The sequence below is a fragment of the Centruroides sculpturatus genome, unplaced genomic scaffold (assembly GCF_000671375.1).
Source record: "Centruroides sculpturatus isolate CEXI.00-Female unplaced genomic scaffold, Cexi_2.0 scaffold941, whole genome shotgun sequence".
Lineage (NCBI taxonomy): Eukaryota > Metazoa > Arthropoda > Arachnida > Scorpiones > Buthidae > Centruroides > Centruroides sculpturatus.
In genome coordinates, this window is record NW_019385198.1 from 293,343 (window position 1) to 316,831 (window position 23,489).

The window sequence follows — 23,489 nt, forward strand, 5'->3', positions numbered from 1 at the left end:
GCATATGGCAGGTATATGGGTTATATATACAGGGATGTAACCATAAATTTCTGAGTGAGGGTTATCTGCATGATTAATGGCTTGCATATACTTAGCATAGGTGGGTAAGTTACAATAGCTCATGATCACTAGCAACACACATGAATTATTATTGTATAAGAAGCTTCCATAAGGATATGGCAGCTCCTTGCATATAATGAGCTACCATTCAATCAGTGGTACATATGACAATGCTCAATAAAAAAAGAAAAACCTGAACAAGTATTAAATATTATTCTTCTTTATCTAATGGCTGTTCATATAGTCTAGTATTTGCATCTGATGTACTGTACCTGTTTTTCTGTTTCATCCATTGGTCAACTGATTGCAAAATTCTATTTTTATGTTGTTTATTTTTAAACTCAAATGGGGCAGCAGTGGGGGCTAGTAGATAGTAAAGGGCAGAAGAGCATTAATGTGAGAAACTCAACCATATGTGGCTAAATTTCTTAGAAAATCAAGAATAAAAATATGTTTACATGCCATATATGCCACTGTAAATTATATGCAAGAAAGTACTGTAATAATATTGATGTTACATAACTGAACAATATCTTTTGAATTTTTGCAAATCATTGATACAGTATATCTGAAAGTTTTATAAAACTTTCAGCTATACTATATTTATTAACATTGACAAATGAATTGATGACTTCTTATTTTAATATTTATTTTCAAATACAATCACTAAAGTTTTTGTGAAGTAGAGATTACTGCCCCCGAATCAATAATAAAATGATCCCCTATATAAAAACAATTATGCTGTACTTAAATAAAAAAAACACTAATAAACAAATAAATAAATAGATATTGGCATAATAAAAAAACTGTTTTTACAATGGATAATAAAAATTGGAGAAATGTTAATGCTAGTAATTTTAAAAGTGGTAAAAATTATGTGAAGGAGTTTTTCAGTGAGTTAGAACTTCAAGAACTATTGGACTTTTATAAAGCTGAACTGTAGAAAGAAATGCCAAATGATTATCATAAACTTATGAGAGATATGTACTGTTTTTGGGAGGTGACATGACAAGAAACTAAAAGTCTGTCTTCTGGGGATATGCATCAAGTTTGATGGATAGCAAAAGCAACTTATTTCCTAAAAACGTTTCTTCTAAGATCAAACCTTAAACTGTCCATCAGAAAAGAAGAAGCTTTATGTAATATTTCTCTATTTGTTGTAACAGTTTTCATTAAACTATGGCTTAAGTGCACTGCAGCTGTAAAAGCCCCTAATCAAGATTGCTGTTTCTCGAAGTTCATTAAGTGATAGATACATTTATACAGCAGCTTTAAAGAAGCCTAGCCAACACTTGTGGTATTTATCTGAAGAACTACTCTATTGGTTGGTATTTCTTATTGATTTTTTATTGTTTTTTAATATCCCCATGTCACTCATTCCTTGTAATCAAGTTTTGCACTCAAGCCAGCATGAGATAATGTCATCCTATCAAGATGAAATTTCATATTTGAGTAATTCTGATCAAATGCAAAAAATTTGGGAGGTGGGTGCAAACATTTTGACAAAAAAATATGTTTTGTCAAAATAAGGGACGCCTTAATATATGTATAATGATGATAGTTAAAGAAAGGTTAGGTATTTCCTCAACAAAGATTGAGTTATTGTACAGATGCTCTCCTAATTATGAACAGGTTAGGTTTCTGAAGTTTACTTGTAACTTGAAACTAACCTAGATAACCATTTGTACAGAGATAACCATTTGTACACAGAATAACCATTTATTGTTAGTATTTGATCCTTCAATGTACTTAATAAAATATGTTATGCTTGTTTACCCACTCACTACTGCTTAACAGCAGGTGTTTAAAACAGATTTTTTCACTTAATGCACTTAGTTTTATAATGCCCGGTTTAGTTTCCATGGTGATACAGACACACTTCTTGCATTTATCTCCACTGCTAGATTTACTATTACAGTTCGCATGCATTTTTGAAGCTATTCGTAAAAGTTTATAAAAATTTGCAAACAATAGTGAAAAACACCATTACTCCAACTTACCAACTTTGATGCCATCACACAAGCAGTAATGGAACATCAGAATTCATGCAAAAATAAAAAAAATTATGATAGGCAATAGAAATAAATCTACATTAATTACTTATTAAAAATTTATTATTTATTATCAGCTAATGACTGATTTCAATGCCATCCAAATTAAAGTAAAATTTTTTCTTGGGAGCATTTTTGGTAAAGATAAGCTTGACACTTCGAAGCTATATCATAAGCATTTACTTTCCAGGCACAATCCCACGACTAATTACAAGTGATCAGTGGTTTTATCCACTTGGCCATTGGTGTGCCTTAAATTAATAAAAACTATTTTCTGAAAGCATACAGCATGTCACGTGAGATGCACATAACATTTTGCTATGAAATAGTCTTTACGGGATAACCTGTTACAGTTAGGAGCCAATCTATTTTTCTGATTTCAACTTCAGTAACTCAAGAATTGCTTTCAACTCCAACTCCATAGCCCTGGTAGAAACAACAAAACTTATCAAATTAATATATAGATTTATTATATAAAATCTTAAATATTGTCCAGCTTTGTTTAAGAGAATGGCTAAGGGTTCAGGTATCAAAATAAAGCTCTTGTTCTGTAGGTAAGTTCATTACAATCAGAAATGAAAAATTCAGAACTGTTTGGATATGGCAGCATGGCAAAGTACAATGTTAAGTCTATTGGAGAAACATGCAGAGTGCTCATGTGTCATCTAGCAACTTAGTTCTTTTAACCATTAGAACTGTTGCTCACCCTACTCTGAATTTCTGATGTTTTTGCCAACTATGCAATAATTAAAAAATATTTTTAACGTGAATAAATTTAAACATATACACTATTTAAATAATAAAATTAAATTAAGAATCACTTTAGTTTTTGAACTAAACTATTCTAATTTTTTTGAAACTGTAGTAAAAAATATGTATTAGTAAAATAAATAATAAATAAATGTACTTTTCAACACTAAAAAAACAATAAAATTTTTAAAAATTAATTAGTTTTGCCAATATTAAATAATGCAGCACAATTATCAACTTTTAGCACTAATATCTGTTTTTATTTTATCATTACTCCATGATGGAACCAAAACATGATTATAACTGTCCAATTCATTACTTAGTGCCAATTGATGGATTTCTTGACAGAATTGTAAGGATTCAATTCTGAACTATTTTATTTATGTTTGGGGATTATTTTTAGTTCATTATTCTATTTATTTTGGGACATTTTATTTCATTAAGGATAGACTACTATATGTCACCTGGGTAAAAATTCTAAAATTAACTCACCTTACTATGACAACTGCTGGTAGCAACCAATTATGTCATCGAACTTGGAATAACATCTTGGAGGGGGACTTCCACAGGAAGTTAAAAGAATGATCTCCCACCCCAAATTGTCACAAAATGACACAAAAAAAAAATTTTAAAAGATATTAAAAGTAAGAACACTACTTAAAGAAAGATTACTAGAACTGAATGAATGTTAGCCACTTAAGTATGTAAATAGGGTCAAGTGGGCATAATCATGTATCACCACCACAAATGAAGGTGAAACTCTAAGGAGATGAAACTCTAGATCAAATGAGGTGATGCTAAGAATCGAGCATGGTTAAAGCAAGGCTTTCAAGTTATACTGACAACAAAGTTTCTTGGTGACAATTAGGCAAATTTAATTTGTAAGATTTCTCTGTGAATTTTCAATAGATTTCAATTTCATATTTTTGCTTGTCAGTTTTGTGGAAATAATTATAAGGTAATTATAATTTGATTTTTAAGTTCCAAGTGTCAGGAAAGTTCTTGTATGTGTTTTTTTTTTTTTTTTGATTTGATAAAATATCTTTTTATTATTTCAAATTTTTGCTAACTTTATTTTGTTGTTGTACATATTCAGGCTTAGAAGAATAAATAACTTTTATAAAGCCACACCAACTGCTGTATGAGATCAGGCTATTTTCCAGCAATTATAACTTTAATTTTATATTTTCACCAGATTCATTTTATATACCCAATCTATTAAAACATAATTTTAATGAACAGGGTTTTGAGAGATGTTTATATATGTAAATAGATTTTTGTTATTACATAAAGAATCAAAAACCTGAAATAATTACTATAACAATTTTTTGTTACTTATTACCCACATAAAGTCCAGGCCTGACACTAATCAAACCCTCATTTATATAATGCATCATTAGGACACTATCCAAGCTCTTGATAGAAATAGATAAGACATTACTCTTCTTTTTGTTGGTAGGTTTGTAACTCTGACATCCAACTTTGGTAAGTCTAAGAGTTTTATTTGTGAATCTCAGTATAAGATAATTGCCTTGTCCTGGGCTTTTTAAGCAAAATAACCATCACCATTAATTTGAAGCACTGCCAGCTGTTGATCAGTCTTAAGAATTGCTATCTTGGGACACAAATGCAGAATTAAAAGAAGCCTCATGGTACCTGAGAAAAGATAAAACACTTGCTGTACTGATGATTTTTGTGTAAAACACCAAATTTTAAATGAGTTCATTGACTGTATTTTAATTAAATAAAACTGTCAATTTTCATGGATTCCTGCTAGTAGTAGATAAATTTAAAGATAAGACTGAATGTAATTGTTATCATGTTAATGATATGTTAAGGTATGAATGCTGGGACTCTGCCAAATTGCCTGCAATGGTCAACTTAATGCTTCACAATGATCTCATATTTGTCTCAGTGTTGCAATTTAAAAAGTTTTTAATATTAGTTATATATACAGTACATATTAAATAACTATATTTTAAAAATCTAATAAAGAACGAATTAATTGATGCAGTCAGTCTTTCACATCAAAAATCACATCAATCACAGGACATTAAAATTTTTTTTGGAAAACTTTTGAGAAAATAGTTATAATAAGTAAACATCATTTTGTAGCTAATTTTTGGTTATTAAACATTATGCAATTACAATAGTTTGTTTAATAAAATATTTTTTTTAATGAAACAATGATTTAACAAAAAATGTATTTTAAATAAAACAAGTTAAAATGCAATTAATTTTTAATATGTTATGTTTTGCTTGTCATATAACCTCTGTTTTTGATAATTGTATAAAATTCAAGGAAAAAAATTAACTAACTAATACTAGAAAATCTGCAAAATTTAGATTATGTAAAATGTGTTACATAATTATTTAAAATATTCATTTATTAACTCAAATTCACACTTCAATATATATATCACCGCCTGCCTCAAAATGACACAAAAATTTCTAAAATTTATCTAAATCTAATATCTGAAAGTATGATTTTCAGAAACGACTAAAATGCAGTGGATTTCACTGACTAAAATGCAGTGGATTGCGACCAATTCAAAATAGTAAATAGGTAATCACAATAAATGGTGCTTACTGTAATTACTTTACTTTTATATTCTTGGAATTATAAGCAATAAAGCTAAGATAAACTAAAGCAATAAAAATTGTTATACACAGTTGGTGTTGAGCATAAACAATAACTTTACTGTCATCAACTAATTTTTATTTTATTTTATTTTATTTTTTTAAAACGTTCCAAAACTCATTTATCATTAATACAAATCTGTCAGCATTCAATTTCATTTGTTTTTGATAAAGGTCATTCAAAATGACTGAAAATGTTTGAATTTGCTAATAAATATGGCTGCAGTTTATAAGGTTTTTGAGTAGTGGATCTTTGGTATGAAATGCAGTCTACGAAGAGATTTTTATAAAACTGTTTGAAGTTATAGTTAATATGGTTATAGAGGTGAAGTTGTCAAAGCTGATTTCATGAAAAAACACAATCACTCAAAACCATCAAACAAAATTGCTTGAAATATACCAATCACGATGTAAATATAAAAATAAAGAAATATAGGACATTTAAGTATCCCAACAACCTTTGTCAGTATGGAGGGACGAAATGTAGAAAAACAGACGTCTGGCCACCCTCCTCATAGTCCACCTCTCCTGCTTGTTTACTCTATTAGAGTTATCTTGTTTTCTTCCTTCAAATACTGGCATTCCACTTTCAACTGTTCATGTCTGAAGACAGCCAATTAACAGAGTCAAAAACATTAGCGTTCTTTAAGCATCACCCATTGTTAAAGGTGCATTGGTTAATTTAGCTGAGTAACCATAGTGGTTAAATCACCCTTTCTAATAAAGAATTATTGATGGCAAGACAAAATGAAAATGCTGCTATTTAACATAATGAATAACAAATTAATAAAAAAAAATTAAAACTAAGCAGGTGCCATTTAAATTAACCATCCAATGGATGTTATGTTTTATGAGGGGTCCATGATCCAACTTTGACATCTCATAGGACCAAAAATATTTGATAAAAAATTCAATTTTTATACTAATATGTTCGACATCCACTTTTAGATACACTAGTTCATTTTTCAATAGGCAGTCTGCTTTTATTTAAACATCTCATGTCAACAAACGAATGAATGAGTCAAGTGAGGCCAATGTAACTTTACATATTAGATAGTCTTCAAAGTACAGTACATATGATTCAGGAATTTCCATTGATACCAGTGGACATTATGCAAAATTTAACATTAATATAATTTAAATTTTTAGCTTAGTGGATTGATTAAAACAATGAATAAATTACTATAAGAATATAATTTCTTTAGATACCTAACTAGAATAGAACTTAAAAAAATATTAAATGGTAAAATAGTGTTTTTATTAATTTATATTATATACTTATATACAGTATGTAATATAATAAAGTATTGATTTTTTTATTGTAAAAGTAATTACAAAAATTATTACGTATTGAAAAAATTTGTTGTTGATTTTAATAGACTTCTCAATACATTACACTATTTTCATGTAATAAGATCTGCTATGAAGTAGATTTTATCAATTGAAATATTTTTTGATTTCTCATACAAACAAATATCTCTTTTTATAGTTTTAATGAAATTCCATAAAGAAAAACTTATGAAAATAGATATCAGATTATATATTTGTTTCTTTCACAAAAATTAATATCAATTATGCCATAGAAATACATTAAAATTTTTAGAAGTGGATTCTATAAACACACAGGCATTTACCACAATAATAATTTTTTTAGCTTATTTTATATGCATAAATTAAAATTAAGATTTTTTTTTATAAAAAAGCAATTGAAAGTTACTTAGATAATAAAATAAAAAAAATATTGGTTAACATAAAAATATCAATCACTATTTGATTTTATTCTTTTGATTTCTTGAGTTAGTAATCAATTTTGAACATTTATTTTCTGTTCTTTTTTCTTCTTTAATCTTCTAAGAATATATTACATTTTACTTATATAATAAAATGTATTTATTATTATTCATGCAATACAATCATGTTATTTCAAAATCATGTACAAAATGTAATCACATAAATCACAACTATACTATTTGCATTCATATCTGAATAAGATAATGCATTATATTATACAAATGTCAATGCTCTAAAATGATTGCATGTCAATGAAAGGAACTGATATATATAGGTTAATCTAGTGTGTTCAAATAACAGTTTTATTTAAAACCAAAAAGAATCTTATGAAATCCTGTTTTCCAGATCCTTTTCAGTTTTCATTTTAAAAGGTAATGAATGTATATTTTAATTAAAAGGTGCTATTTTTTTATGACCTTTAAATAATTATGTTAAAACATAATTATTTAAAGGTCATAAAAAAATTATGTTAAAATTATGTTTAAATAATTATGTTAAAACATAATTATTTAAAAATAAATATTTTGAAAAGTAAACAACCAGTTACCTTTAAAAATCTAATAATTTCTGATATGAAATATCATGCAACAATTAAAATTCATTAAATTTTTAATATTTAAAACAAAATAAACTCAAATATAACAAAACAACTAAAACAATTTTTTACTGGACTGTCAATCAAAAGTTAACTTATAGCAAATTTTGTTTATAAGCTAATTTCTACTTTGCATAAAACTAGTCCAGTAAAAACAAGAACTGGCAGCTTCAATTACCAATGGAAATTAATGTTGTATTATAACTATAAGTTTAGGAATAATAATTCATAAAAATGAGAAAATAAATTTTATTTATAAAAAAGATAAATTTGAANAAAATTCAAATAAAAATATATGCATATTCAAAGCTGATCACTCCCAATAAGTACTCCACCTGACCCTAAATTGAAAATGACGAGATTTCATATGCTACCAATCCTATCACTTCTTAACTCGAATGACGTCATTTAAATGTTACGGTTCATAGGAGTATAGAATATACGTAACTGTTCCCACGTTTTTTTACTTTATGGATAAATCAACAGAAAGTTACTCACCCATTTTGGGGTTTGACATCGTGAGATATTCCTTATTGATTAACTATTTGTTAAAAATGTTTAAAGTGAAAAAAGTTAACAAGTACATAAGTAGAGCATTTTTCGCTTTCAACGAAGACCCCCACCTGCCATTCAAGAGCTAGCCGTACGGTGACGACACCATCGGAATAACATACCAAAAATACAAAACAATTTTCTCATTTCTATTATATTACATTATTATACATTAATTATTTAAATACAAGCTTACTTTACCACTTTGACAAATCTATTATTCAATATAATATATATATCCGTCATATAACACAACATTCCTACAACAAAGTTTCACTCTAAGACATTCGAGAATTAGACACATCTCCATACAAAACATCACAATTTTTAAGTACAAACACCATCATTTGATATTTTTTTTACTCAAGCGTTTAAACATGTGTGATGTCTCATATTTGCCCATGAATTTCAGAAGATTAAAATTTTCAATGTTGTTTCTTGCCTTTTTTCTCAGTTTTCTTTAGTGAGAACTGATGGTATAATTTTTCTTCTTCCTTATCCTAGCTTTCTGATAAATCAGCTGTTGCTGTCATTGGTGATAGTGCTCTAAATGAACCCAAAAGACTGTGCTGTGTTTTGTTTTATAGATTAAATTAAAAGTTACTACATAAAAAGATTAAACTTTTAAAGATCTCTTAGGCAAACTCGAGCAAATGAAAATATCAGATTTTATAAAAAAAGTAGAGAAAAATTAAGACGTTGCCGATACTTGAGACTAAGGTCAACAGGAAAGCTCAGAATACGATATTTTGCCAAAAAGAAAACCTCCTCATTTAACAGTGTTTAGCAGTGAAGAAAAAATTAATATTAATGTGTAATACTTTTCATTGTGACTGTTAGTTAATTGATTGCTTTAATAAATATACTTCTCTTAATTACAAAAAAATGGATTCCAAAAGTTAGCAAAAGTATACAAACTACGCATTTTGCTTGTCCTTTGTTTTGTACAGCTTGGATTACATAGGTTCTGAAAAAGTGTTGTGCTAACTACTATGTTATATGGGGGATATCTGTATCTTAATCAAATGTTCTTGTTAAGTTCTATAAATGCTTGATACTTAAGCATTTTCGATTCAAAATCTATTAGAAGAAACTCTCATGAAAATATATAATATTTTAGAAAAAAAAATGAAACGCAGACAAATGACAGTAGACAAAATCAATGAATAATAATATGATCTATTGATAAATTTTATAAAGTTCTCTCTAAATTTTGGTAATAAATAAGAAAAAATTAATTTTTGTTAATTATCACAACAATATTATCAATTTTAGGGCAGTAAATATAATAGAAATGTCAAAAAATATTTTAAATAAAATTGAAAAGTTTTAAAGTGATGATGATGATGATGTGTTTTTTGTACTAAATGTCAAATATTTGAAAAAAATATTCCAATTTATCAGATTTATCATCTCTGTATTTATTTATCTTCTGTATACTATAGCAAACCTATTGTATAATGTTTTTATAATCACAATCATTTTTGTAAATCTTTTTAAATGTAATATTGCAATTATTAATAACAATTTTTATATTTTTTGATGAATTATATTATAATAGCAGAATATAAATTTTTATAAATATATATTATTCTGTCATTATATATTAAATTATATATTGTTTTATTTAACTATACATATATATATAAATTATCAATTTAGATATATTATTTCTTCCATATTAAAGTTCAAGTAAAAAAAGTTTCTTTTGTTAAGTTAATCAAATCAAATAATGTTGGAAACAGAAACTAGGAACTACAAGTCAGCATGATCCTAATAAAACTACATCCTTGAGATCATCTCTCCATATGATCAAAACTTTTTACTTTAAAGTTTTTTTACAAATAGAAAAACAATTTAATTTTTCTATTATATTAATAATACTTTAATATAAGCATTCATATATAAAATCTTATCGCAGAAAATCTGAGATTTATGAAAGGAATATTAAGTAATTTATAATTTTTGTAGTAATTTTTTTATTTAGTTTAAAATTCAAATAAAAATATATGCATATTCAAAGCTGATCACTCCCAATAAGTACTCCACCTGACCCTAAATTGAAAATGACGAGATTTCATATGCTACCAATCCTATCACTTCTTAACTCGAATGACGTCATTTAAATGTTACGGTTCATAGGAGTATAGAATATACGTAACTGTTCCCACGTTTTTTTACTTTATGGATAAATCAACAGAAAGTTACTCACCCATTTTGGGGTTTGACATCGTGAGATATTCCTTATTGATTAACTATTTGTTAAAAATGTTTAAAGTGAAAAAAGTTAACAAGTACATAAGTAGAGCATTTTTCGCTTTCAACGAAGACCCCCACCTGCCATTCAAGAGCTAGCCGTACGGTGACGACACCATCGGAATAACATACCAAAAATACAAAACAATTTTCTCATTTCTATTCTAAAAAAAATTACTCTCGTTAATAAATAAAAATATTTTAATAAATTGTATTATTGTATAAATTATTTAAATTATATTAAATAATAAATCATTTTATCATCATATTTCTGGATGAAAATATATAAGCTAGAAAAATATTACGAGTGGGACATAATTTTATACTATTAAAAAATATTTATATAAACTTTTAAAAAGAAAAAGTAACTAGTTAATCATATCTAGCGATATTTCCTATTCTAGCTTAATCTTACAAACCGGCGGAAGTAATGAATGTTACAATCGCTATTGTCGCGATTGTAACGTTGTATCCTGTTAAAAGGTTCCATTATAAATTGATAACTAAAATTGGTATTGCGATGTTTAATTTGTTTTAAAATTTTTACGAATTTTTCAAACAAACACAGTAATTATCGGATTATGAATAAAGTTTAACGTAATTTTTTTTTTCAAAATAGTAACTAGCATATTATATCCATAAAATGTGTGTTTAGGCATTAAGTGTTAGTAGCGTTAATACGGAAATTCCATATTTCAGGATTTAGCGCATTTCTTAAAAAATTTTTTTAGCTATAAGATACGTTTATCTGTTCAGCAAATTAAGTGAAGGGCTTTTAGGCCTTCATTAAATTTAGAGTATTCACTTTAACAAGCAAAATACAGTATATTCAAGAAAAAAAATAATCCAAAATTTCAAGCTTTCTATTAAAAAAAAAGTAATTAATAAAATACTAATGCCTACACATGATACTATACAGTATTCTATTGTAATTGTAATGAATATTGTAATAAATTATTAATTTACTGTTAGTTTTGTTATTTTATTTACATATTTTATTGCAGTATTCAAACTTTCCTAAATCAAATTTTTGGGTAATCGATTATTATTTTTTATTATTTTTTTTTGTGGTACCTTTAACTTAGACAATTCTTGGATACAAATAATTTGGATAAGTTCTATTGTACAGTATATACTTTCTCTTTCATCACGTAAACTTAAGCTACCGTTACTTTTTTACACGTTGACTGTAGCTAAAAATTCTGGCTGAAAAAGAAAAATATCAGCTACTGGTTGCAACCATGTTCTCTATGTCGTGTTTACGTTTTATTTTTATTACTGTGAGTCTCCAATCCTTATCGTCCTTGCATCATCAGATAATGTAAACTCACTTTTAATAGATTATTATATTAAAGAGGATAAAATTGATTTTTTAAGGTAATTTATGGGGTCACAACATAAATGTTATTGGAGTTACGTATCATTTAGACAGAATGGTGTTTCTATTTACACTAAATTACGGTATCTTATTATAACAGCCTACAGCTAAGATTCAGAAGCCTACAGTTGTTTGTTCTTTATTCTGTCATGCGTTTCAGCTCGGAGCCATAACTAGCAAATCGCGCAGATAAGCAGCATATAACTATACTTATTTCATAACATAAAGTCATAAACTAAAAAGATAAGTCACGTCAAAATGTTTTCGTTTTTCATAAAATGCCATTTTATTAGTAGTACGTATTCCCATAAAACCGCGTTAAAACAATTGCATTTTATGAAAACGTTGCATTTTTCCTATTTATTTGATGCTTAAAACAAATGAAATTAATATTATCCAAACTAGCGAAAATTTGGCAACACTTCAAAGTCGATATTTGGTGAGTTTTCAATTATTCTATCTGGCAACAGTGATTTTGACAAGCTACGTGACATATGGAGGATAACTGTTTAAATAAATAAATATAAATAATAACACAAAAGTAAAATATAACTCGCATTTTTGGCATTCCTATCATTTTTTTTCTTTTCGTTTCGTCCGGATGTGTCAAGTTGCCAGATTTGGCGACTTTGCGCCAAATTTGGCTACCCTTTTTAAGTTGGGCGCACTTTTAGGCTACATAAATTTGGCTTGGCTACATATTATCTATATATATAAAAATGAATGTATGTGTGTCCTTCATGCATTACCACACCGTTTATCCGATTGCCGTGAAACTTTGGGAAGTTGTTTAAAGTTGTAATTTAGGGAGGCATTTCTTCTATATTTATTAAGGTTTTTGATTGACTTGAAAGCTTCACGTAAGTATTTTCTCATTTCTATGTACATTAGAAAAGCTTTAAAGTTAATACAGTAGAGCATCGATTATCCGAATAACGATCCACCGAAAAAGCCTGGACGTTTGACAATGGCGTTTGAAACGTCAGAGGAATCATGCTCGACGTTCCAAACGTCATTGTCAAACCAAATCGTCAACCTAATCAATACAGGAAGACTAGATGTAAATGAGCTGGATATTGAGGAGTTATTACTGCAGGTTTGTGGCGAGAGCCTTGCCAACGACGATCTTCAAAAACTGACAGAACAAGGAATTTATGTAGAACTTGAAAATAGTGATTCTCTTTAATCTTTAATCTCAAAAGACACTGTGGCCCGTTGGCCTTTTTGAAGTGCGAGAAAAAAATACAAGATAAACGAACGAAAACAGCAGAGGAAAAAAAAAACAAAAAATTTATTTTTGCGTTTTAATGCAAAAATGTATATACGCTGATTTACCTGTTATAACATTTCTATTTTGAAGAGGTTGTTTTTATGTTTGATTTAAATTTTTTCTTGTCAGTTATCTTTATGTAATAAATTTCAGTATTTTATCATTTGGAAAGCTGGAGCGGTTAGTCCTATTGATAGTTTTGTAGAGGGTTTTAAGAAGTTATAATTTTGACGACTACATTATGCGATGATTTTCTATAACATTTAATTAAAAGATGACTGTTATTCGTTTTAAGCTTTATAAATTTAAAAGAGAAAAGTATACTTTGTTTTGCATATAATGTTTGTATGTTGTCAATTTTTTATATTTGATAACAATGGGAGATTGATTCATAGTACTGTACTTTAATTTATAAATGGCTCTCATTAGATGATTTTGTTGTATGTAATCGGATATAATTCCCCATATAATTATGCCATATTGAATTTTCGGTTCTATACAGGCATGATATAATCTAGTCGTAAGTTATTATCGTATTTATATTCAGAAAGTCCTGTATTTTCCTAATTATGCCAGTAAACTTAGCGACAGTCTTTGTTAAATTTTCGATGTGTTATCAAATCTGAGTTTAACGTCTATCAAAACACCGAGATATTTTATGCAGTTAATTCTTTCTATCTTCTTTTCATTTATTTCAATTTAAAGTTGTTCCATATCAACAATTTTATTTTTATTTACAAAGCAGAGATATTTTATTTTATTTGAGCTCATGTAGTCAGTTAATTTACAAAGGACGTTATTTAAGGATGATTGTCAAAACGAACCCAGAAACTTGTTATAGATTTCCTTAGTGAAAGTTCGGTAAGGATAACCGAAATCGTTAATTAAATTGTAGCGAATGATCCAGACAGGACCTTCATCACAAAAATTTAAGTAAAATTTGTTTATTTTTGGTCGCGTATTCCCCTTTTCCTATTTGCTATGTGTTAAAATGACCTCGTTTAACGCTGTTTCATTTAGCGCTTTGTCGTCTAGGAACGCATCCTAAGCGCTAAACTACATCTTACTGTATATATAAAAACGAACGGTTGCATTATATTCCTTATACATCACTTAATATAAAACTAACAAACTTTCTATTTTAGAAATGTATTATATTTTAATAATTAAGAACTAGGATGAATTGAAGTTCACGATCACGATTAAAACAAAGGAATTAACACCACTTAGACAAAATTNAAACGAACGGTTGCATTATATTCCTTATACATCACTTAATATAAAACTAACAAACTTTCTATTTTAGAAATGTATTATATTTTAATAATTAAGAACTAGGATGAATTGAAGTTCACGATCACGATTAAAACAAAGGAATTAACACCACTTAGACAAAATTTAAAGCGATTTATACCAAAGTTAGATACTTAATTCTCCTAACTTTAATTACTTTTGTAATTTCTGTTTTTATTGGCATGTTTTCATTCATTCCTTATTATCAATTGAAAGAAACAAGCAGCTCTTCGCTTGCCATTCGTCATTTGCAGACGAACGACAACCCAGAACTCACCACGTGGAGGTGGCTGCTTCAGAGTTCCACCAAGAGTTGGAAAGAATGCAACTTTATAAGCGACTGACATCACTTGTCCAGTTTCATTCGTCCTAACTCACACAATGAAAATATTTATAATTACCTCTGAATACTTCAAATTCATCTATTCGAAACTCACCGTATCGTCACTATCTAAACTAATTGATACAATATTACAACAACTAGTAATAATGAAAGAAAGAAAGCCACTAAGATGCCAGGTCGTAATAAAACGCACGTTAGGGCCACAAAATTTACTTCAAACTCATACTGAACCTCAATAAACAAAGACAGAAAATTCTCGCCCCGCACGAAATTTAATAAAACGGGACACAGAAAGANGACACTCGGTAAGTAATCCTACAATTTTTTGTTTATAGCGTAGTTTATACGGATTATTCCCAAAAAATATATACGTATTTTGGAAATGTTGAGTCGGATTAGTCTAGAATCGATTAATTTTATGGAAGAAAATCTTTCAAACAGCCGTAGTCCGTAAACTTGATACGTGTCGGGTTGTGATTGGAAGGATTCGTAAGAAAGCGGATTCCTAGAGAATGGAACGTATCTCTATCTTATAGGGAGGTCGACTGTATAATATTATCTACATCTATATATATACTTGTATATTAGAAAGGTTATGGCCGAAGTTTTCATCTCTAAAACGTGAACGTCGAACGTTGAGCGCCGCCATGTTGTAAGCCTAGAAGTTTGACAATGGCGTTTGGAACGTCGAACATGGTTCCAATGACGTTCAAACGTCATTATCAAACGGCGTGTCTAGGCTTACAGGATGGCGGCGCTCAACATTCAACGCTCACGTTTTAGAGATGAAACTTCGGCCACAACCTCTCTATTAATTAACATAGGGCTAATTAATCCAAAATGAAAATCAAACTCTGAATGCCAATTTTTACAAAATTTAAAATTAAAATGGTCCTGGGAATATAAAAGTACAGTAAAGTAGTTCACTGACCATTTACAGAAGAAAATGTTGCATACTCTTTGTCATAATGGAAATGTTGTATATGTAAAACTGTATAAGTGTATGTACTATTTGATAAACCGATCAGCCGAAGGGAAATTCTTCCCGGGAGTTCTTTTATGGGAAACTGGCCCATATTTAGGTGTTACGAACGTGAAGAATATCCGGTAAACTTCACATGACCAACTTGTTGGCAAGGCACGAACTCATGACCAGCTACCAATGTTTAATAGTTTTATCCAGTACGCCACTGGTGGGCCGCTAGCGATTTGAATGTCGCAACTTTGTACTTGTGGAGGTTCTTCGAATACTATGACACATACCTTAATGTCTCTGAGAACCAAACTTTAGTACACAAATTTACTTTATTTAGGAATGATTGTACTAGTCAGTTTAAATACAAGAGTAACTATTTACGGAATAAATTTAACTTTTTTCACTGATATAAAGAATAAATCACATTCTTAGCTCAAGTTACTTTCAATCCACAATAGTACTGTGTGATGTATCGATAACAGAACCGTTGATGTTCCATAGCTATGAACAACAATTCCTACTATTAGGCCTATTATATGCGTAAGTTAAGCTAGTTATTAGTTAAGAATTTTTCAGCCAACAGCCAATTAGATGAAAAATTCTTATTGCACAGTTGTGTTAGTAAGACCAAAGCTATACAAGGTGGAGAAGCGAAAAATAAGTAAACCAAAGTATGTAACAGACTGTAGTATAAATGAAAATATATATTTTATTAGCAGATTTGATAGATATTATTTATAATATTTTTAATACGCGTGCTTTATGAGAAATAGTAATGAGAAATAATTAATTATTATTGTTATATAAAGTAAAAGAATAAAGTTAGTTTGTCCTAATTTAATGACATTCTTCAAAATTTTTAGGTACGTACAGTATAATAAGTCCTCGCTTGACGGCATTTCGTTATAGCGTTTAATTGCGCTTAATTGTAATATTTTAAAGAGTCGGGCTAAATGAAGATTTTACTATTTATTAGCACTTACAATTCTTTTATATATATATAAAACCAGGGCCGTGGCGTGCTATGATGTAAGAGATAGATGTGGCAGCATCAGGCGGTGGTATAAGCGGCATTTAAGGGGTGGCATAAGCAGCGTTTAAGAAGCGGCATTTCGAAGACTTGCATCATACTAAGAAAATCTACCGCACGACCGTGTATAAAACTCATCTCTACTCTCAAAATTAAGCTCTTTGCCATTTTTATAATACAGTACAGTAGAACCTCGAAAACTCGGCTCTCGATAACCCGGCACTCCGGATAACTTGGCCACACCCTGGCAGGGCAAAAAATCCTTAGTTAATTAATTTTCATTATAGACAGCTTTATAAAAGTATAAAAGCTCTCATAAAGTATTTTTCTGAGGTCTGTCTTATCAGGTAAATTACTGTACACAGTGTATTCATTAATTTTCATTTTCATGTAGTAAAGGCTCTATGCCTTCATAAAGGACGTACTTTTCCTTTGTTTAAGGGTATTTGGGCAGTTTATTCTCTGTTGTATTCTCAAGTAAACAATACATACAAGTACAGTACAGTATTTTCTGAGGAAACACTCGTANTACTGCTGTGGTATCAGCCTAGATATAAAGGGCGCCTTCGACCACACATGGTGGCCCATTCTACTAGATACATTACAAAGGGCTGACTGCCCATCAAATATATATCAAGTGGTTCAGGATTATCTAAAGAATAGAAAAATAATATATAGAGCTGGTAATAAAACTATATCAAAAGATCTGACTAGAGGTTGCCCACAGGGCTCCAATTCGGGGCCCTTGTTCTGGAACCTAGCGTTTGATAACTTCCTAAAGGTAGAAAAAGGAAAAGGAATCACAGAGGTAGCATATGCCGACGACACGTTTATCATCTTCGGCTCTGACTCTAGACGGCAAATAGAAGAAATGAGTAGTAGAATTCTTCAAAGTGTCACGGAAAAGGGTAAACAGCTAAAGCTCAGTTTCAACCCTAAGAAATCTAATGCGATTATCTTCACGAAAGGCACAACACCAAACCTTTATAAACGCACACCAACTATTAAAATGGAAGGACAGAACATCAAAGTCACTAAACAGCTAAATTATCTGGGAGTTGTATTGGATCATAGGCTGTTGTGGCTTCCACACGCTACGGCAGTCAAAAATAAGTGTATAACATTGTTTAATGCACTGGCCAGAGTATCGAGATCAACATGGGGATTGAACTCAGGTGCAATCGAGACTATATATAAGAGCGTATTTATCCCAAGAATCACTTATGCCGCGGGAGTTTGGTATCAAGCGGCAGAGAAAGGATGGATTAAGAAAAAGTTATTAAGTGCTCAAAGGTCAGCATTGATAAGGCTGTTAAAAGCGTATCGAACTACTTCAACAGAGGCGCTCCAGGTTATGGCAGGAGTCCCCCCAATTGATTGTATTATAAAAGAAAAAGGAATGCAGTATGAATGCAGGACAGGACTTCCAATAAACATTCAAGGAACCTGGTATACAAGGCAAGATACTGACTTAAAGCCTCAAGCAAACATAATGCCGAAAACATACGAAAGAATAAGTATTGAAATGGCAACAGAGGATGAGGTAGCGGAGGAAGAGATATTTACAGATGGTTCAAAATTAGATAATAAAGTGGGTGCGTCCTACTTAGTAGTAAAAGATGGTAGAGAAATAGACTACGGTCAATATCGACTGGACGATAGATGTTCAGTTTATCAAGCCGAACTATATGCGATCTTAATGGGTATCAAATGGTGCATTTCCAACAATAGTACTAGTCAAAGGATAATCAATACAGACAGCAGAGCAGCGATACAGACACTGAGGCAATATCACGATAATAGCCAGATGGCAATAGACATTAAACAGTTAATAAGCAGGCATGATATTAAAGTTAAAGTTCGTTGAGTCAAGGCCCACGTAGGCATAAAGGGTAACGAAAGGGCTGATGCCCTGGCTAAAGAAGCTACACACAGAGAACTTATTTCCTATGGCAAAGTACCAATGTCTTATATTAAACGTATGTTAAGACAGCAGTCGTATGAAAACTGGCAGGAACGCTGGAGTTATAGTGAAAAGGGTAGGCATACCTTTTGGATCCTACCAAACGTAGAGGAAAGAGTACGAGAACTTAAATGGCTTCCGATGAATAACATCAGTTCGCAACTTCTTTCTGGACATTGTAACACAAATGAATATTTACATAGAATAGGAAAAGCTCAAGATAGTAATTGTGACTGTGGCGGAGGAATACAAGATCTTCAGCATCTCTGGTATAGCTGTGTGAAGTTTGAGTGTGAGAGATTGCAATTAAATCTTCTGGCAAGGAATGACACGAATGTTACTGATATCGATATGTACATGATGATACGTAAAAAAGAATTATGTAATTCAGTAATGTCATACACAAAAATGATATTGTCGGGAGGAAGGGGGCGAGCTGCTCCCTTCCTTTGTAGCAAGTAGCTACAAGCATGTAGGGCGAAGCAGCCCATGCCAATAATGTAATCTATCTTTGTTATTTGTATAAAATCTAATTAATGTTAACAAAGTAAAAATTGAATAAAAGAAAGAGTTCCCTTGGTATGCGTAAAGCGGGACAAGGGTGACTGATCCCTGTAAAGGGAAATGATGACCACCAAATGAAAAAAAAGAATGAAAGCCATACGATCAAATTACAGAAATGCATAGCGTAACGTGACCCAGAGAAAAAGAAACCGCCGATTCTGCGATCACGTTTCGCGAGCGACTTCAAATGTCATACCTCTTGGGCTGTCAGCTGTGTCCTTTCGAAAAAGGTGTTGTGGGTGCAAGACAGGGAACCAGTGCACATGGCCCTGAAGACGGTGCCGCCAGTCCGCCTCCTCATCTTCTTTTTCTGCTGTACTTTTTCACAGCGGTAGACGAATCCGAACCTGTCAGATGGAGCCGGTTCCTTCCGCATAGTGCCTAAAGATTACGACAAAAATATCGAAAAACTAGTAAATTGAAATATTGGCAGTTAAGGTTTACCAATACTACTACTATTAACCCACGGGTCAAATATCGAAACAGGATAGCGGTTACTGTTATCCTTGGTTTCAAAATGGCCATACTTCCGATGGTTTGTGCTCCAGACGGATAAAAATGTAGCTAATGTAATGAAAACGAAACGAACCTAACCGAAGCGACGCCATTTTCGAACCATTAGTAGAATTAACCTAGATAGCTGCAGATAGCACTCGTGTAAACACGGGAATCGAGAAAAGGCTTACCTCCGCACTTAGGACATGGCGGAAAGAAACCAGTTAGGTCCGGATGAGGCACGAGCCCCACAAGATGGCAAAACGTTTGTGCAGCCTCTTCGGTGGGGAGATAGCGAAGAAAACTGTAAGATGTTATATTATTGAATATTGTGGAGGGATCCATAACGGGAGACGCCGAAATATCACACGTAAACGGCATGTTTCAATTTTAGCGTTTAACAAATACTGAGTGCGAGGATATGAAAGAGAGTACGGCTTATATAACCGCTGAAAACCGCTACGAATGTCACGTGACCCGCGGTCGCCACCCCATTGGCCCGCGGAGCCTCGGGAGACGGGTCCGAGTGTCACGTGACCGCGCGCCCCATTGGCCCGCGGAGCGCTGCATCTCTATGGCTGAGAACGACTACGTGATTTGGCTGTCATGCGCAGTGCTGTCCTTGGGCTCGTTTGTCTCAAATATGAGTTCCGAAATGTTTCTGGTAAGCGGACGTGCTGGACTAGTGGACAAAGGCTTGGACTACAGGCAACATAGACCCGGGTTCGCAGCCCGGCCAAGGTAAGACTAATAAATAATAATGTATAGTTATATTTACAGGCAATACATGGTGACTACGGATGACTTCAGGCGGGTGACGTGGACTGCGGGCATGGGCGTAGCGAGAGGGGGGCCTGGGTGGGCACGGCCCCTCCCAGGGAACCTGGTGCCCTCCCCAGGAAATCACAGCCGAAAAAGTGTTAAGTCGATTTGTAAAAACCTAAAGCTAAAATAAAAGTTTTAAATACTAAAAAAAGGTGAACGGCTTGCTCGGTACCCAATAATGAACAAATAATTTGAAATAATTCAATTTTGTGTCAGGTTGGCCTCCACTAGGCCCCCCATAACAAAACTCTGGCTACGCCCATGACTGCGGGCCGGCGCGGAAGGGACAGACGGCAACGGCGAAGGCAGAGCTGGGAAGCGCGAGGAGAGAGAGACCTAAGGAAGGTGATTGCGAGAGCTTGTTAAAATTTTTTTTCGCTCGCGCTAGACTGCCTTTTGACCACGATGTCACGTGACCGGCTATGACGTAGGCAAAACTTCAGGGGCTTATATCTCGCGAAGGGTCGCGCGTAAGGGTATGGCTCCTTTGACTTTATTGTTCGTACGGGGGAGGGCTATCCTTTGGAGGGGTGGCTACCCCTCATTCGGAGGGTAAATCTTACGATTTTTCATCGTCAAATGTGCGTTTCTTTATCGTAAATTTTGTTAATTTCGAATTAATAACCGATTATTCTTTTTATTATTATTTAGTTTTGATGATTATAGTAGCTGTATACACCGCAGTTGGTTATGGAAATAATTTTGTCTGCACTTTCACATCGATCGTCTATCTCATTTATGCTTCGTAAGTTTTAATTGTAGAGTATTTACTTTCTCGAATTTCGTAGTTTCTTACGTAACAGAATATTTAAATGCAGAATGAATGCGATTCAAAGAGGAACACTACGAGATACAAAAATTTTACTGAGAAATTGGGTGATATTTGGATTAATTTATCTGTTTGAAAATTTATTTGATGCCTTAATGACTTGGATTCCTTATTATTGGTTGATGAAGGTAAACATCACTCTAAATTTTTTATATACAGAGGGGCCATTATTAAAGTTTTTATATTCAGAGCAGTCTGTAGCTGTAACCAATAAGTGAATTGATGCCAAAATTTGTATACCGACTAAGCAAAAGATTCGGAAAAGGATTTTTAAAAATGCTCAAAAATTTCAGCTCTGGGACGCTTTGGCATACGGTTTATCACGGAAACATTGCAACATCGGCAGACAAAGAATTGTATTACACTGTAAGTTAAAAACATCCCTGGAAAACATTTACGATCAGTTGTAGAACATACTGTTCATCGCATTCAAATTTTATATTTGAAGAACGCGACACACATTGAGTAACATTACTGACAGCAGTAAATAGCCTCTGCAGATGGCATGTCCCTTACCTTACGGAACAAATGAATGCATTTTTGGTTGTTTTTAGTGTATTTTTCCTTTAATGTGCCCCCAACGAAAATTTTNAAAAGACGAATCGACGAGATTTGAATATCGTGTAACTCCGGGTTCGCGTAAGTCGAGGTATTACTGTATTTTAATAATTAAGAACTAGGATGAATTGAAGTTCACGATCACGATTAAAACAAAGGAATTAACACCACTTAGACAAAATTTAAAGCGATTTATACCAAAGTTAGATACTTAATTCTCCTAACTTTAATTACTTTTGTAATTTCTGTTTTTATTGGCATGTTTTCATTCATTCCTTATTATCAATTGAAAGAAACAAGCAGCTCTTCGCTTGCCATTCGTCATTTGCAGACGAACGACAACCCAGAACTCACCACGTGGAGGTGGCTGCTTCAGAGTTCCACCAAGAGTTGGAAAGAATGCAACTTTATAAGCGACTGACATCACTTGTCCAGTTTCATTCGTCCTAACTCACACAATGAAAATATTTATAATTTCCTCTGAATACTTCAAATTAAAGTATTCGAAACTCACCGTATCGTTACTATCTAAACTAATGGATACAATACTACTACAACTAATAATAATGATAGAAAGAAAGCCACTAACGTGCCAGGTCGTAATAAAACGCACGTTAGGGCCACAAAATTTACTTCAAATAAATACCGAACCTCAATAAACAAAAAATTCTCGCCCTGCGCGAAATTTAATATTACGGGAAACAGAAAGCCCGCATCTTTATAGGCCCGCGGGAGTAAAGAGGCCGACGAGAGATGGAGAGTCTACCGAGTGTCCCGCATGTTTAAGGCCCGCTCGGGTGAAAACAGAAGACGCCGAGGAAATGCGGAGAAGGCTCTCTGTGTCCTGAATCATTAAGGCTTGCTTGGGTGAAGACAGGAGATGCTGACGGGGCGAAGAGAATTCTCTGTGCCACGTTTAGTTAAGGCCAGTGTTGCCGTTCCTAGTACATTTGTACTTTTCTGGTACATTTTGCCCTTTCCAGTAAATTGAAAGTACATTTAGATTTTTAGTACATTTTCATTTCATTATATTATTTCAAGTACCATTTACGGTACAAAATAATATTTCACGCCTTAACGAAAAAATGAGTTTAATAAAGTCTCACTAGTATCACTGCTTGCTAATTTAAATTATCCAATCACAACATAGATAGTTGCACGGTCTTGACTCAGTGGTCTTCTTTCACACTTTCACGTGGTCCAAACAATTCAACTCCGTCAAACAAAAATAATGGACAGGTAAGGAAATCAATGATTTTAAACTTTTGTC

At 31.8% G+C, this 23,489-nt stretch overlaps 2 protein-coding genes across 2 annotated transcripts in view; both read right to left on the reverse strand.

Moving 5' to 3' along the window:
- LOC111636031 (cytoplasmic protein NCK2-like) overlaps nucleotides 1–8,525 on the reverse strand; it is a 40,051-nt gene extending 31,526 nt beyond the window's left edge. The window contains exon 1 of the mRNA XM_023381184.1: nucleotides 8,386–8,525. Coding sequence (XP_023236952.1) covers nucleotides 8,386–8,404 — 19 coding nt within the window. The 5' untranslated portion in view covers nucleotides 8,405–8,525. The remainder of the gene's footprint in view (nucleotides 1–8,385) is intronic.
- Nucleotides 8,526–19,621: 11,096 nt separating this feature from the next.
- LOC111636039 lies at nucleotides 19,622–20,420 on the reverse strand. Its single transcript, XM_023381193.1, has 2 exons — nucleotides 20,199–20,420; nucleotides 19,622–19,893 (listed from the first exon to the last, which is right to left on the reverse strand). Exons 1-2 carry the CDS (start codon nucleotides 20,386–20,388, stop codon nucleotides 19,703–19,705), a joined length of 381 nt encoding a protein of 126 aa, XP_023236961.1. The 5' UTR covers nucleotides 20,389–20,420; the 3' UTR covers nucleotides 19,622–19,702.
- Nucleotides 20,421–23,489: the final 3,069 nt, after the last annotated feature.

Excerpts from the sequence above, each read along its gene's own strand:
- LOC111636039 (XM_023381193.1), bottom strand. The coding sequence starts at position 20,388 with ATGCCGTTTACGTGTGATATTTCGGCGTCTCCCGTTATGGATCCCTCC. Across the intron at positions 19,894-20,198 it reads GCCATGTCCTAAGTGCGGAG|GCACTATGCGGAAGGAACCG; the intron begins GTAAGCCTTTTC and ends CGTAATCTTTAG.